The sequence below is a fragment of the Olea europaea genome, chromosome 10 (genome assembly GCF_002742605.1).
Source record: "Olea europaea var. sylvestris chromosome 10, O_europaea_v1, whole genome shotgun sequence".
Classification (NCBI taxonomy): domain Eukaryota; kingdom Viridiplantae; phylum Streptophyta; class Magnoliopsida; order Lamiales; family Oleaceae; genus Olea; species Olea europaea.
The window spans coordinates 31075982-31092909 of record NC_036246.1 but is presented as its reverse complement, the minus strand read 5'-3'; the positions used below and the strand labels follow the sequence as shown (position 1 = coordinate 31092909).

General features: G+C 35.2%; 1 protein-coding gene across 1 annotated transcript; it reads right to left on the bottom strand.

Annotated features, from left to right (window-relative positions):
• Positions 1-9104: 9104 nt before the first annotated feature.
• Positions 9105-12536, bottom strand: LOC111400537. The gene is made up of 4 exons (XM_023027943.1): positions 11792-12536; positions 10583-11436; positions 9254-9334; positions 9105-9167 (listed from the first exon to the last, which is right to left on the bottom strand). The coding sequence occupies exons 1-4, from the start codon at positions 12534-12536 to the stop codon at positions 9105-9107; spliced, it is 1743 nt and encodes a 580-aa protein (XP_022883711.1).
• Between the last annotated feature and the right edge of the window lie 4392 nt (positions 12537-16928).

Here is a 16928-nt window from a genome sequence, read left to right as displayed (position 1 = left end):
GTAGCCGATTAAAAACTTTCCTCACATGCTAGACATGTTCCTCCAATGTCTCGCTGTAGATTACTATGTCATCTAAGTACACCACGACAAAATCATCTAAGAACCCGTGAAGTACTTGATTCATCATAATACAAAATGTTGCTGGAGCGTTTGTCAAACCAAAAGACATCACTTTAAATTCAAAGGCTCCATATCTGGTTACCACCGTCTTTGCTTCGTCTTTCTCTTTGATCCGAACTTGCCAGTATCCGGACCTAAGATCAATTTTTGTGCAATACTTCGCCTGACTCAGTCGATCGAAGCAATCCGCAACCAGTGGGATAGGATAGCTATTCTTTATAGTAATCTTGTTCAAGGCTCGATAGTCGCAGCACATTCTAAGAGAACCATCGGCCTTTTTCTGAAACAATACAGGAGCTCCATATGGCGACTTCGCAGGCACAATGATTCCATTCTCCAACATTTCCCCCAATTGCTTCCTAAGCTCTTCAAACTCAGGCTGAGACATACGGTATGGTGCCCTGGCGGGAGGTTTGGCGCCTGAAATAAGTTCAATCTCATGATCAATCGTCCTTCTTGGTGGTAATTTCTTTTGTAATTCTTCCGGTATGATGTCCTCAAATTCCTGAATAAGCCTTTTAACGGGTTTTGGAATAGGACCATTCGCCTCCTCGATCTCCTCTAATCGAAGAGTACACAAAAAAGAGGGTTCATTTCTCTTGAAACCCTTACTAAATTGCATGGCTGAGATACTCTTCTCGCCCATCCTCCCAACCTGTGTAGGGATGACACACGGCTTATTACCCATCATCATTACCGAATCGAAATATGGCAACACTGCTGTCTTAGTATCCCGAAGAAATTCCAATCCTAGAATAAGCTTGAAATCATCCATCTGAACTGCAGATAAATTTGTCCTTCCCTCGAAAGGACCTGCTTTGATCAACACCGATTTCGCCACTCCAGCTATTGGTTGAGCAGCGGAGTTGATTGCTTTAACTTTTCCACTACCCTTTTCTAGAACAAGTCCAAGCCGCTCTACTTCGGTACATGCAAGGTAGTTGTGGGTAGCACCAGTATCCACCATAACCCTGATTGGCTTCCTATTGATTTTTGCATCAATGTAAATTAAGCCTTTGGCCCTACAAATTAGAGCCTTCGCTTCTTCCATCTTTGCCTCTTTTAATGGGACATCATCCTTTTCAACAACCCGATGCGACAATGTGTTGCACCGATGTGAAAATGTCCCAGCTACGTCCTCATCCTCTTCAGTCGGTCTCACTATGACAATTAGCCTACGGGGCTTCTTGCTTTGAACTTGACCCGCCACTTGCTAACTGGCAGTATGTATTCACCATCCGTTTCTGAGAACACTCCGACACCCGATGAGATCCTTCACATAAAAAGCACTTCAATTTGGGAGTGGCATCAGTTCGGCCCTCCGTTGCTGTTCCTTTGTTCCAATTGTTACTATTGTTGCTGTTAAAATTTTCTTGACGGCTATTATGATAGTTTCCCTGAAAGCCACGGGTGCTTTGATAGGCTCCTTTTCTAATCTGAGAGTAACGCTCTCCCCCATTTGGGTTCGAGCTGGGTCTGTAAGATCTTTTACCACTTCCAATTGCTTGATTACTCCCCAAAGGTCGATCTTTTCTAGATTCTGTTTGGGGGTCGCTCAAGCATTTAGCGGCTCCCATGGCCGTGCTCAAATCAGTAACCTTCTGCCTTTGAAGTTCCGTGCGATTCCACGGTTTCAACCCTTCCATAAAGGTGAAGAGCTTATCCTTTTCTGACATATCTCGAATATTCAGCATATGCCCTGAGAATGATTTCACATACTCCTTGATAGAGCTTGTGTGTTTCAGGTCTCAAAGTGCCCGTCGAGCTTGATACTCGACATTTTTCGAGAAAAACTGCGATCTGATCGTTTCCTTGAGGAGATCCCAAGAATCAATTCGAATCCTGTGGGCCTGAATGTCAGCATATTTGGTTCGCCACCATAGTTTTGCTCTCTACCCAGATACATGGGAGTTGTGGTTACCTTTCTAGCTTCGTCTTTGATCGAAGCTGCTAGAAAGTACTGTTCCATATCAAGCAAGAAGTTTTCGACTTCTTTTGCATCATGTGCCCCTCCGTAGGTACACGATTTAGGAATTCTGAGTCTAGGAGCATACTCGGGTACGGGAGCTTGCCCATTGCCCGCCACAGGTTGGAGTAGCCGCAATTGAGCTCTCAACGCTTCCATTTCATCCTGCAGATCAAGAATGATTGCAGCAGCTTCAGTCATTGCTGTGTAAGCTCTTTGGCTTTCATCCAGTTGGATGTGTAATCCACAAATCTCAGATTTGGCCACCTCGACTTTTTCCTCTAGAACTTCCAAAGCATAGCACAACCTAGTAGTTGTCTCATCAAGCGCATCCACGCACTGTTTAGTAGTACCCTTCTTTTGAGGCTCTACCGCTTCAGAGGTGTGGGATGTAACTAGATCCATAGCTTTCTTATCGAGGGTCGTGAGTCGCGGCTCTAATACCAATTTTCACGGGGTGCCTTTCTTCTTGGCACAGAAAGGAAAACCGTGCGGCAGTAGTCTGCTCCGCTAGACTACCTTCCTCCTTTTCTTGGTCGCGTTGGGACAAAAGAAAATTTGATTACAATTTTGTAGAAAGCTTACAATAAAGAATTTGAATACATTGAAAGTAAATTGAATATTGATTGATGAAAACTGAACATTACAATTGATGAAAGCAGAAAATTACAATTGTTGGTGCAGGGGGCGGACACCAGTGAGCTTGAAAGATTTTTGAATGACTAATACCCCCTATAATAGCATTCTGAACAAAAATCTAAGTGACGGGAGTAAACGTTTAAAAGAAGAGGAATCATACTAAACGTTTACCAATATCAGAGCTATTTTACAACTGAAATAACTATTACAATGAAAAGAAAATTACAACTCAAATTTAAAGTAATATTATAATGTGCGGTCGAAGTTGGGCAAACTGCGGCTGCGATAGGGTCAAGGGACTAAGTAAAGCTGTAGTCCTTGACACCGGGTCCAGACACCTAATTCAATGATGGGCCAAATTAGGTCAAAAGGTATCGTTATATAAATATGATTATGGTCCTCGAATCGCACGTAAAAAAAGTATTATATTGTTCATTCTCTTATGCATCCCATCACAGAGAGAAAATGAGACTAAGTGTTGATTTGGAAGACCAAGCCACATGATTCGATTATTGCATTAATTATTTTGATTCATGCACGCTTCCGCTATAATTCTTAGATTTCTTGATGATCCAACATGAAGATCCAGTGATTTAAAGTAATAAATTATCCTACAAGTGGTATCACAGTCTTTTCATGTTGAATCATTGAGAAGCGAATAATTTATTTGGTTCTTGCAATACTTTTTGGAGTTTTCAAATTCGACAATTTCTGGGATCTATATTTTGTTAAATTTGAAAATTTTTGGAGTATATTTTTCTTATTATTTTTCATAATCTAGATTAATTAGATGAGAAGTTTTCAGATTATGAATGAGAAATTACAGTATTTTTTGAATTTCAGATTTTACAATTAAGAAAAAAATTTGGGGCTATTGGCGCTGCCACGCCGGCATCATTGCTTCAGGCGGTGCCCCCCAAGATAAAAAGGGGAAAGAAAATTCTTTAGGGTTTTCAGATTTTGGATGCATTTGGGGTAGGGGCTTGTCATGTAAATTAATTAAGCTGAGGCCCATTCTTGCAATTAGGGTTAGGGTTTTAATTTTATGAATCAAGTCCCTAACATTTTAAAGTACATCTAATTGGGCCATTAGGTTTTGGATTTAATAATTCAGTCCCTCAAGTTTAAAAATTAATTGATTCGGGCCATTAAAGTTTTGAATTTTATTATTAAAGTCCTTAAAGTTTATAATTAATTCAAATTGACCCCCAAAGTGACAAATTTTTAAAAATTTGATCCATAATGTTTTGAATTGGTCAATTTTTTGCCCCTAAAATTTTGAATTAACCGATTTTGGCCCCTAAAGTTTTAAATTGGTCAATTTTTTGCCCCTAAAGTTATGTATTGATCAATTTTGGCACCTAAAGTTTTGAGTTGGTCAATTTTTGGCCCCTAATGTTTTGAATTGATCAAATTTTGGCCTCTAAAGTTTTGAATTGATCAATTTTGGTCCCCTAAAGTTTTGAATTGGTCAATTTTTTGCCCCTAAAGTTTTAAATTTATTAATTTGGCCCCTAAAGTTTAGAATTAATTAATTTTTCCCCCTCAAAGTCTTGAATTATTAAACCTAAGGCCCCTAAAATTTAAAATTAAATAAAATATGCAAAATTGGTGATTCTCTTTCTCAAATTTTGGTACTAAAGACTCTTTTAAGAGATATAATGTTCGAAAGTTAATTAATTGAAGAAACATGTTGCCAAAGCAACATCTCTTGTGGAAATTGATTAACTTAGACTATTAAAATATGTTTGTTTGTGTGTGTGTTATTCATGAAAATATTGATCGGCCCAAAGGAAGGTCAATATTTGACCGAATTTCACATGCACCTGTGGTGGTAAACATGTGGTAATCATTTGGTTTAACGTGTAATCAATAAATCGGTTCAAAGAAAAGTTTATTGATCGACATGTATTTATTGTTAGTCTTTGATCACTACCCAAGAGTATCACTTACAAGTCAATATTTCTGTCCAAAGACTAGATTGATGTTTTGCTAGGTATCTTGTGATGGGTCCTACCATTATTTGAGAATTATATTATTTGCATATTAAGGATATCCATGTGAGCTATTCGTAATAATTGTTCTCTAATTCAGTTTCAAGCTCTGCTGTTAATATCCCTATTAGCATCAACTCAATTCCAATCCTTGATGGCACGAACTTCAAGGTATGGCAAGAGAATGTATTGATCATTCTCGGAGTCATGGACTTAGATCTTACTTTACGGGTCGATTAATCTACTAAACTTACTGATAAGAATACCTCTGATAACAAGAGAGAGATGGAAAAGTAGGAAAGATCGAACTGCATAAACTTAATGGTCATGAAACGTGCTATTCTAAAACCATTTCGAGACACTATGTCTAATGAAGTAAACACTTCTAAGGTTTTCCTTAAGGACCTTGAGAAGAGATTTGCCAAGAATGAAAATGCTAAAACTCGTACGCTTTTGGCAAACCTTACTTCATTGAGGTATAAAGGAAAAGGGAAAGCCAACTGATAAGGAAGATGCGGGCACAGCATCACAAAAGAAACAGCATAAGGAACAAACTGAAGGTGATTGTTTCTTTTGTAGAGCTGCAAGTCATAAGTAGAAGAATTGTACCAATTATCACGCATGGCGTGTGAAAGAAATGTATTCTTCTTCATTTGGTTTGTTCTGAGGTTAATTTAATTTCGGTATCTAGACACACATGGTGGATAGATTTTGGTACAACAACTCATATCAGTGTGTCTATGCAAGGTTGCCTGAGTTGCAAAATCAAGTAATAGTGAAAGATACATCTATGTTGGTAATGGCAAGACGGTAAAAGTAGAGGCAATAGGAAAATGTAGATTATGTTAAAGACTGAATTTTATTTGGATCTAATGAAACATTTATTGTACCGTCTTTTAGATGTAATTTGATTTCTATTTCTACTTTGAACAAATCCGGTTATTCTGCTCATTTAGGAATGGAAAATTCAGTTTGTTTCAAGAACCAAAATTGATTAGTTCCGGTTCTTTATCAGGTTACGATAATCTTTATTCAATTGATACAATTGTTTCTTTTAATGAAACATTGCATGTAAGTACTCATGGTGTAAAGCGAAAATTAACGACAAGAATTTTGCCTCGTTATGGCACAAGAGATTAAGTCACATCTCCAAAAGGAGAACTTAGAGACTTTTGTCTGACGGAGTTCTCGACCCTCTTGACTTCAAAGATTATGATTTGTGTGTCAATTTTATAAAGAGAAAACAAACCAATAAAAGGAGATTTCAAGCTAATAGAACTTCAGGCTTCTTAGAACTTATACGTACGGATATTTGTGGACCATTCCCTACGGGTTCTTGGAATGCAATATCGTCCCATAGTACACTATGCCACGTTCGCCCACTATGAATGGTGTTACAAGTTTCATCAAGTGATCATCTCATTTGGTTTTGAGATTAATTTGGTAAATGATTATATATACCACAAGTTTAGTGGGAGCAAGTATATTTTTCTAGTATTATATGTCGATGACATATTATTTGCTAGCAACGATATAGGTTTATTGCACGAAATCAAGAGATTTCTAGCAAAGATCTTGGTGATGCCTCTTTTGTATTGGAAATTCAGATACACCGAGATCGTTCCCGGCGTATTCTTGGATTATCACAAAAGAGCTATATTGAAAAGGTACTTAAAAGATATGACATACAAGATTGTAAACTAGGCGACACGCCTGTGGCTAAAGGAGACAAGTTCGATTTAAGTCAGTGCCCTAAAAATGACTTGAAAATTAAAGAAATGCAGAAGATTCCTTATTCTTCAGCTATAGAGAGTCTGATGTATGCTCGAATTTGTACGCGTCTGGATATACCGTACATTATTGAAATGCTAGGAAGATATATAAGTAACCCGAGAATGGATCATTGGAAAGCAGTCAAATGGGTTATACATGAGAACAAAAGACTATATATGAGCATATAGGAGATCGGATCAGTTGGAGATCATGAGCTATTCTGATTTCAATTTCGCGGGATGCCAAGATAGTAGGAGATCTACTGCTATGAGGCATCAAACCGTGGAATATGGCTGCGAAATTTTGTCACTGGGCTGCATATCGTGGAAAATATAGAAAGATCGCTCAAGATATTTTTTGATAATAAATCAGCAGTATTGTATTCCAATAACAAGAGCTTGACGAAGTTGAAACATAAAGAAATCAAGTTCACGGCTGTTAAAAAAAGAGTTCAGAGTGGACAGGTGTCAATAGAGCACATCGGGACAAACTCCATGATTGCGGATCCGCTCACTAAGGAATTGACACCCAAGATCTTTAATGAGCACACTGCTCATATGGGTGTAATGTCTCTCAAGGATATTCGATTTCAGTGGGAGTTTGCATTTTTGTGCTAGACATATATATTGTCATTTTGGATACGGTTTAAGGTTAAAGTTATTTTCAGCTATAAGGTTTATTTGGTTTATTATCTCTGAACTTATTTAAAATGATCTCACTAAGGTATTAAGGTGGACCAGTTGAAAATAGCATGTTACAGATCACATCACATGTAATTTTCATGCTATACATCCATGCTTGATCTATGTCATTCAGTTATATCGATATACGTAATCATTGATGGGTTCAGCTACATGAAAGTAGCAAAAGCCGCTTTGATTCTATGTTGATATGATAAATGGCCGGGATTGTTTAGGGATGCATTCAGTAATGATAGTAGAATTTTGAGTACTCACAAGGTTATGTTTAATACAAAATTATAAGGTGACACATATAACCCAAGTGGGAGATTGTATGGATTGGGCTTATATGTATGAATAATTGTGTGCTAAATTAAAGGCTATCAAATTCGGTTAAGCTCAGTTAAAAGTGATCTAATAAGGCTTCGATTTTGGGTCGTTATGCATCCAATTAAAGTGTGGGTTCGATATGTGTAGAGACCGGGCCCAGACACCTAATTCAATGATGGGCCGAATTAGGTCAAAGGGTATCGCTATATAAATATGATTATGATCCCCAGATCACACATAGAAAAAGTATTGTATTGTTCATTCTCTTCTGCATCCCATCACAAAGAAAAAAGGAGACTAGGTGTTGATTTGGAAGACCAAGCTACATGATTCGATTATTGCATTAATTATTTTGATTTAGGTATGCTTCCGCTATAATTCTTAGATTTCTTGATGATCCACATAAAGATCCAGTGATTTAAAGTAATAAATTATCATACAAAATTAACTATTAATTCTCCAAAAATCTATATGTTTCCAATCATTTGATTTGATACCGCTTAAGATTTGAATTAGCAATATGCATCTAGGAAAGGGATATTTTACATTCAGTATTTGATAATTTTCTTACTCTATTTTATATGATTTAAATTTGTAGTATTTTCAGTGCTCAACTGTGTTCGAACCAGTTAACAGGGAACATACCAAAAGAAATGGGGTTCTTAAAAAGGTTGAGTGTTCTTGCACTCGAAAACAGTAGACTAAATGGGCAAATTTCTGAAAGCTTAGAAGGGCTAAAGAGGCTTTGTTTGAGCTCCAATAGATTATCCGGTCCAATTCCAGTTAGATTGTCTGAAATCACAAATGGTTGGGTGTGGGGGTGGCGTGAGGTAGGGGAAGAAGATGGAGTGATTTTTGTTTTCTTAGTTTTGATTTTTAATTATTTATTTGGGACTCGTTTGTAATTTTTTGAAAAAATTAGGATAATGATTGCAATTAGTTATTTATTTTTTTATTTTTGTTATATTTAAATAGGAGGGTATATTTGTTATTTCATAACTTTTTATTGATCAAATGAAGGCTAATTATATTACCACTATAAATTTTAATTATTGCACCACAATTAAAGTATATTTTTAGCAAATACACCACAATAAATTTACAATTACACTCCTAATTCAACAAAAATTAAAAAATTGAAAAAGAAAATAATATAATATTGTGGTGTACTTATCACCAATATTAATCCTCATTTTCTCAACCTTTTCCCTCATTTATTTCATAGCAATTGAAATTAGAAGATCGGTGAAAAACATCATGCCATAATAAATTGAATGTTTTTCACAAATAATTAATATATCCAAAAGGATCATTTGAAGTTGTTCGTAATTTGTTTGTGTTACCATTTTTTTTTCGAAATATAAATTGTTAATGTATTGCAATTTCAATTTTTAATCTTAGAAGTCTATTTTGGAAACACTTTTAAGTGGAAATTAAGAAATTTTATCGACAACAACTTTATAATTTCATGGATAAAAAGGTTTTAATAATTCATCGGACACATTTAAAACTCAACTTGAAGAAGCATTTATGACATATTTTTGATAAGTTGGACATGTTTCATAATTGAATTAACATGCATAAATTTAATATTCAATTTATTCATATTTGGTCAGTAGAAAAGTATTGTGTATAATCGTATATATTAAAGTCGTCATCATTTTCCTAACATTTAGGACAATAAATTGAATTATGATAAGTTCTAAAAAAAAATTAAATTTATTACGATCTTGTAAAAAATACAATATAACAATAAAAATTTCTTGCTGATCAAGAACAGCTTTCAAAAATTCATATACCTCGTAAACAAAAATCCACGAAAACTGATGCACCTACATATATACAAATTCATTTACAATATATTTATATACATGCAATTCATGGTAATGAATGGTGCAGCTTGTGTATGTCCCACATGATGAATGCACGCAATTCATGAAGTTATAATGAGTATATATATGCGTAAATTCATAAACCCATTTAACAATTAAAAATCACAATCTTACATATTTGTTTTAAAATCATAACAAATCTGTTTAACTCAACAAAAAAAAAAAAAGAGAGAGAGAGAGAATTAATCAAATTCTTAATTTTCAAACTTGAAAAATAAATTCATTGTTTGTGAGGAAAAAGATTAACTTGTCGCGCCGTAAAAAACGGCAAAAACCGTCGGAAAAACTATTAGCAATGAGATGTTGAGGAAAAAGAAAGAAAGAAATTAGGCTTTATAATTGTGGTGTAACTATAATTTAATTAATTAAAAAGTATATTAAAATTCTAATTGTGTAATTTTACTTAAGAATATTTTAGTAAATAAGAAAATTGTGGTGCACTTAGTAAAATTTATAGTGGTAATATAATTACCCTAAAATGAATGAAAATGATGATTTCCGTAATGAAATGTGTAAATAGGGATGAAAATGCAAAAATAGAAAGGTAATGACGTTTTGTACTAAAAATAACTCTTTTATGAAAAATTACATAACTACCAACCTTTTTTGACACATTCTTTCAAAAATCAAGTAGTATTAGTTAAATAGATAAGCTCAAATAATAATTTATTATTACATAAAGCCACAATTACAAATACATAAAATGTAAATAACAATTATAAACTTATTAGTCACAAATCACACATCCTTATATGTCACAACTTATTTATCAATTACAAATTATCAAATTAATTGATCGCAACTATTATCATTCACATTGATTACGACTTATTTCTCGATCACAAATAATTAAATTAATTGGTCACAACTTGTTATATTAATCACAAATTATCGAATTAAGTGATCACAATTATCCAAATAACTAACTGTTCGCAAATTACCTTTCATCTCCCCCATATCACCCAGGGGCGGAGCCAGGATTTATATTCAGTGCGGGCATCGTTTTTTGACGCCGAACTTCGAGATTTTGATCATAGATTTAATGATGATAAAAAAATAAAACAATATTAGAACAATACTAAAAACGACATAATTTATATATTAAACTTATTCCTTTCGAGTTTTCATATTTTGATATCGTCGTACAATAACTTCATTATCAAGTTTCAAAAATATATCTTTCTCTACATAAACAATTGTGCTATCATTCATCCACTGATCACTTATCCGATTGCGCAATCTATCCTTTACAATACTCATTGCATAAAAGACTATCTCCACATTAGCAATAGCAACCGGTAAAATTAATGTCAAAGTCAAAAGTCTGTAAACCAATAGATATACCCTATCTTTCTTTGTCAGAACTAACTTCTTCGCAAGATCACCAAGGTCATTCAACCCTTCAAACTCTTTGTTAGAATGCATGTCAAAAATATAAGTCTCAAATTGATCGTTAAGTACAATGACATCTACTGCAGAGAAATCTAATGGATAAAGCTCAGCAAGTCTAATCGAGCTTTTCTTATCAAAAGAAGAAAATGAATCTTGTGGACATAAACAAGCTACACAAAAGAGTAACTCTGTATTTACCTCCGAGAAACAATCATTCAATTCTTGAAGTTGTAAATCGATGACGGAATAGAACAAATGTACTCGATAATGATGTAAATTTGTAATTTCTAGAGAATTACGCTGAGGGCAACCACGAAGTGCAAGGCGTACAAACATATCATCCATGTTGGCTATATGAATATAATGTTGTTGACAAAAAGAACATACTTCTTCCAAAAAGGAGTCACACCCTTCATCTCTCATTATTTGGAGTCGTCGTTTGCACAATCTCACCAATTGCATTGCATTCACAATATCTTGATCTTTCCTTTGCAATGCCTTTGACAGTTCATTTGATATCCCCAAGACACTTCTCATCAACTGTAGATTAAATGTAAAATCAAGTTTTTGTATCAACTCCAATAAATTTGGTGCATCAGATCTTTGATCACAAGAACAAGATTCATCTTCAACAATCATTGCAAGTACATCTAAAACAGAAGAGAACATGACAAGCAAGCTGACCAAAGAATTATAATGTGAACTTCATCGTGTATCACCAAAGCGCTGAAGGGTCGTTTCTTGATTAAGTCCCCGTCCACTTAAAATCTCACATTTTTCCAATGCCTCAACAATAAAGTCTAATTGTTTTTCTCGAAGAAGATCACAACATTTGGAAGATGCTCCAACAGTATTTATCACGTCCCCAACACACGAAAGAAGTTAGTAATAGGGATGTTCTTCTTTGCCACAGCCACAAGCGCAAGTTGGAGTTGATGAGCAAAAAAGTGAATATAAAAGGCACATGAACTCTCCTTCAAAATTAGTGTTTATCTTGCATATTACTTGCTCCATCATAACCTTGTCCTCTCAATCTAGACATGCTCAAGTTATATCTAGAAAATACCTTATCAATTGCAGCCTTAAGTGATAGAGCCGTGGTACTTGTAACATGTTCAATCCCTATGGAGCGTTCATTGACATGCCCACTATTGTCTACATAATGTAAAACAATAGACATTTGCTCCTTCATTGACACATCACGAGATTCATCAACTAGAATAGAAAATAGTGAGTCGCCAACATCTTTGATAATAATATTGATCGTTTCAATAGCATAAGCATTTACTATATCCTTTTGAACATTAGGTGATGTCAATTTGCAATTGTGAGGAGCATTTCCCAATGTAACGGCATTAATAGCTTCATTACGAGCAGCCAAAAATTGCAATTGCACTAAGAAGTTACCTGGATTGAGAGAATCCTCAGATTCATCATGACCTCGAAATGAGTGCCCTTGTCGCAAAAGAACTCGGACACAATCAATGGATGCATTAAGACGTGTAACATATGCACTTCTTGCTTGTTCTGATTGTTTGTAGAAAACTGATTGAATGTGTTGCTCTTGATTCATCAACACTTCACACTTAATGCGAGCTTGATTATGTGCACTATCATGAAGTCCAACATGAGTATGAAGACTTTTTTTTATCTTTCCAATATGTAAAACCTTCACCAACAAAAGACTCATCGCCACCTTGCTTTCCAGAACTTGTTCTGAAAAGATAACAATACAAACAATAAGCAGCATCCTTCTCTACACTGTACTCCAACCAACTACTGAACTTTTTAAACAACAAAGGATTGAATCGTCTAATTGTTACTCCAAATTGTCGTTTTGGGAAGTCATGATCTTGGGGCTGACAAGGACCCTTTAAGATTTATGCTCTTCGAACTTCATCTCGGATGTTAGCATTGTAATCCAAAATGGGTATCCTTAGACCAAGATCAGTTGGAAGTTTTGTGACATCAAATTCCACATCATTCGATACCCCCTCATCAATATTATCTACATTCCTTTTTCGTTGAAAGTATCTGTTCATTTGATATCTGGATTTAAACATTTGATATCCAATTATTACTGGGAGTGAGTGAGAATAACTCATAATGACAAAAGAATCATAAATTCACAATTTCACAATCTCAATTCACAGTGCAATTCACATTTCACAATCTAATTCACAATTCACAATTTCACACTATCAATCTAATTTCACAATATCAATTCACCTTCCAAATCGTAAATTCACAATGCAGTTTATAATATTTCACAATCTAATTCACAATTTCACAATATCAATTTACCTTCCAAATCGTAAATTCACAATGCAGTTTATAATATTTCACAATCTAATTCACAATTCATAATTTCACACTATCAATCCAATTTCACAATATCAATTCACCTTCCAAATCGTAAATTCACAATGCAATTTATACTATTTCACAATCTAATTCACAGTTCACAATTTCACACTATCAATCCAATTTCACAATACCAATTCATAAATCCACAATGCAATTTATACTATTTCACAAACTAATTCACAATTCACAATTTCACACTATCAATCCAATTTCGCAATATCAATTCACCTTCCAAATCGTAAATTCACAATGCAATTTATACTATTTCACAATCTAATTCACAATTCACAATTTCACACTATTAATCCAATTTCACAGTATTAATTCACATACCAAGTTTTCCTTGTGTGACAGTGTGAGAATGAGAATCTCCAAGACTGCAACAAATAGAAGCTACATCTGCAACTGCAAGGAAAGAAAAAAAGATATTAATTAGACAAGCAAAATTATTTCCCCAATCCCAACAGCAGGCAAAACCGATAAAATGAAAATTAGGCAGCAGCAGCCATAAAATTATTTAGTCTTTCGGTCTTTGTATCTCACACCGAATGGCTATGTAGATTGGAATTTGGAAGAACATCTAATTACCTTCTTTAGAGGCAGCAGCTGGTGCGGACCGTGCGGTGGCGCCTGGCGGGAGGCGATGGCAGACGGCAGTTCGTTGCGGCCTGCGGACTTGGGCAGGGGAGGATTGGGGTTTCGACTATGGGGATATTTGATACACTTATAGGGTCGGAGATTAAAGCCCCTAACCTAGAATATGCAGGCCACCGGTGGACTGGAAGTAGAAGTAGCCGGCGAGACGGGCGGAGCTTCGAGAGAAGCAAGCGAGAGTTGAGAGATGGAAAGAGAGACGCGATTAAGGGTTTGGTTTGATTTTGATTTCAAACAAGTTAATTGAATGATGGGTTTGGGTCGGTACGAGTTATGGGATGTGGTTACTTGGGCTTCCATCTGGTTGTTAACTAGGCTTTCAAAAAAAAAAATTTGGGCCTAGTGGAGCCTAAAAATTCAGTGCAGGCATCCTAATGGGGCTCCGCCCCTGATATCACCCCACCCACTCCACCATTGCCGATACCATCCAAAACGATGTTGTCTCCTCAAATCCATTGAGGTTGTCTTACATCAATTGTAGATAGGGTTGGTATTCAGTTTATAAGCGTGAAGGAAAGCCTCACTTTTTGAACTAGCTTTTGGGATGAGAGAGGCCCAATATACCACCCAACATTGATATCAAAGCCCAATTTGTCAACAAGTCTCTAGCACAACAGTCACGAAGATACGAGTTTGTGTGAGGGGAGAGGCCCCGTTGTGTGGAGGGTTTGGTCTCCCGCAAGGCCCGATGTGTGGGAGGATACGTGTTTGGTTGTCCACAAAGCCCGATGTATGAGGGAGAGTTTGTTGAGGTTGTCCCATATCGATTGTGAATGGGGTTGATATGGTATTCAGTTTATAAGTGTGAGGAAAAGCCTTACCTCTTGAATCAACTTTTGGGGTGAGAGAGACCCAATATAAGACCCAAAAAAATCAACAACCACTATACCATCACCATTACCGTTACCACCTATACCAAAACCTCCACCAACTCCACAAGCATCAGCACCGCCTATAGTGCTGTGGCCACCATAACCACCACCACATCCACATCAAATCCAAAATCAACACCAACACCATATTACCCACAAATATAAAACAAATCTCAGACCGGAGTATCTTTCCCACCATTACTGGTCGATTCCTTCACGTTTTTGCCTCCAAAACACACTGCCCAAATTTATCCTCTCCTCGTCGCCGCCAATCAAGCTCATATTCAAAATGCGGAGTTTTGATCTGCCTGTAAATAGATAAATCTGTGCGTGGTCATTGGTGGCTGTGCCAGAGAAGAAGATGACATTGCCTGCTCAATCATTTGTGTGGATAGTAACCGATAGTGGGAGGGTAAACGTTATTGGGGAGGGGGGAGAGGAGAAATTTTATAAATAATTTTTTATACCTGATCATTGAAAAAAAATACAAACATCTGATTTTTGGAATCGATATTTAAAATGAAGAATTTAGGGTAATTTTCTTTATTTTTATTGATAGGCCCCGAATCCGTTGACTGGTCTTCAATTATTTTGATTTGAATTATCTGAAAATGTCTTACATTTTTATATATAAAAAGTGACCAGTCAAACTTTTTCTCTAACATGAATTGAGACACAAATAACGAGAGCATCATCCTAATCCTGAATGGAATGGAGCACATAGAAATTCATACAGAATTATAGTATATATTTAGATACATTAAATGACCTCTTAAGTATGTATAGAACCCTATTTTGATCATGAATGAACATTTAATCATTTAATCAACTATATCCCTCGATTGTAAGTTCATAACCTTAATCCATTATCATTTTGGTCAGAGTACTTCTACGAAGAATATTTGTTTTATTACATTAAAATATCTTTTATACTTTGCATGTCCTCTTTTTCATGACTCCCTACATTCTGTCCCTTACAAAAGAAATCAATGATCTCGAAGAGCTGTTGCATTCGTTGCAAGCGTTGTGGTGGTGGTTATAGCTTTATTAGAGATAGGGGGTTAGGTTAGATGAAAATGACTTGTGGCATACGTGGTGATTGCTTTGGTGGTTGGGAGTAAAGGAAGAAGATGTTATCTTTGTTATCGTTCATATTTGAGGTTAAATTTGGATATTCTTTCATACCTCTTTCTCATTTTTATATTGTATTTTTGTTTAAAAGTTGTTAGTCCATACATTGTATAGGTGGAAATGAAATTGAAGAAAAATTAGTTTTAAATAAGGAAAGAAAAAAGCGTATGGAAAATGAAATTTTGGCGTAAGATAATTTTGAGGTATAGTGTTCAAATATCTTATGTATCTTGATGCAATGCACCAACAAAAAGAAATTTTGTATAACCGAATTCATTATTGGTAATTAAAGTAACAATGAGAATTGGACTCGAATCGGCAGTTCTCGACGCATGATCCCAAAATCTCATTTAGTAGAAGAATCAAAGCTGAACCTATTGATTATATATACTTCCTCCAATTTTTAAGAAAAATGTCCACCCTTAGTGTCAACATTTAAAATCCAATTTTGATATAAGGAAAGGATATTAATATTCAACTCCTATGTTATCATAACTTGAATAGGACTGTATGGAGTAAAATCGTCCACCTTGTTTCGACCCTACATGGTACAACATTCTATTCATTTATACTAGAAATTAAGAAAATAATGGAAAATTGAATTTATTTTCACAGGGTTAATTTCACTTGTGGCTACCAAACTTTTATTGTCATCATAGTCATCAAATTTTAATTTGTTTCACCATGACCATCGAACTCTTTACTTAGTCTTACTGTGGCCACTAAACTTTATAGGGTAGCTTTCAAATGCTTATGCTTGAGGTCATTTGGTCACGAAAAATATCACTTTGATTGTACAAAAAATCAAATTTTGATTAAAATGACCTTTGTACCTTTCATAAAAAAGAAACAATAGAATAGATTTTGTAATAGTGATATTTTTTATTTGAAAAATGTGTGATTAAAAAGTAGAAAAAAATTCAGTTCGTACGAGTTTTTTAGAGAATATGGCTTAAACATGGGCTTCGCAATATTTTTCCTGAGATATAAAAGTATTTTAATGATTAGACTATGTAGTTTTATCTTCTTCTTCTTTTTTATCATTTAAAATTTAAATTTGTGTTTAAATTAATGATGGTGATGGAGGAAGCATTTGGGCCGGGGGGGGGGGGGGGGGG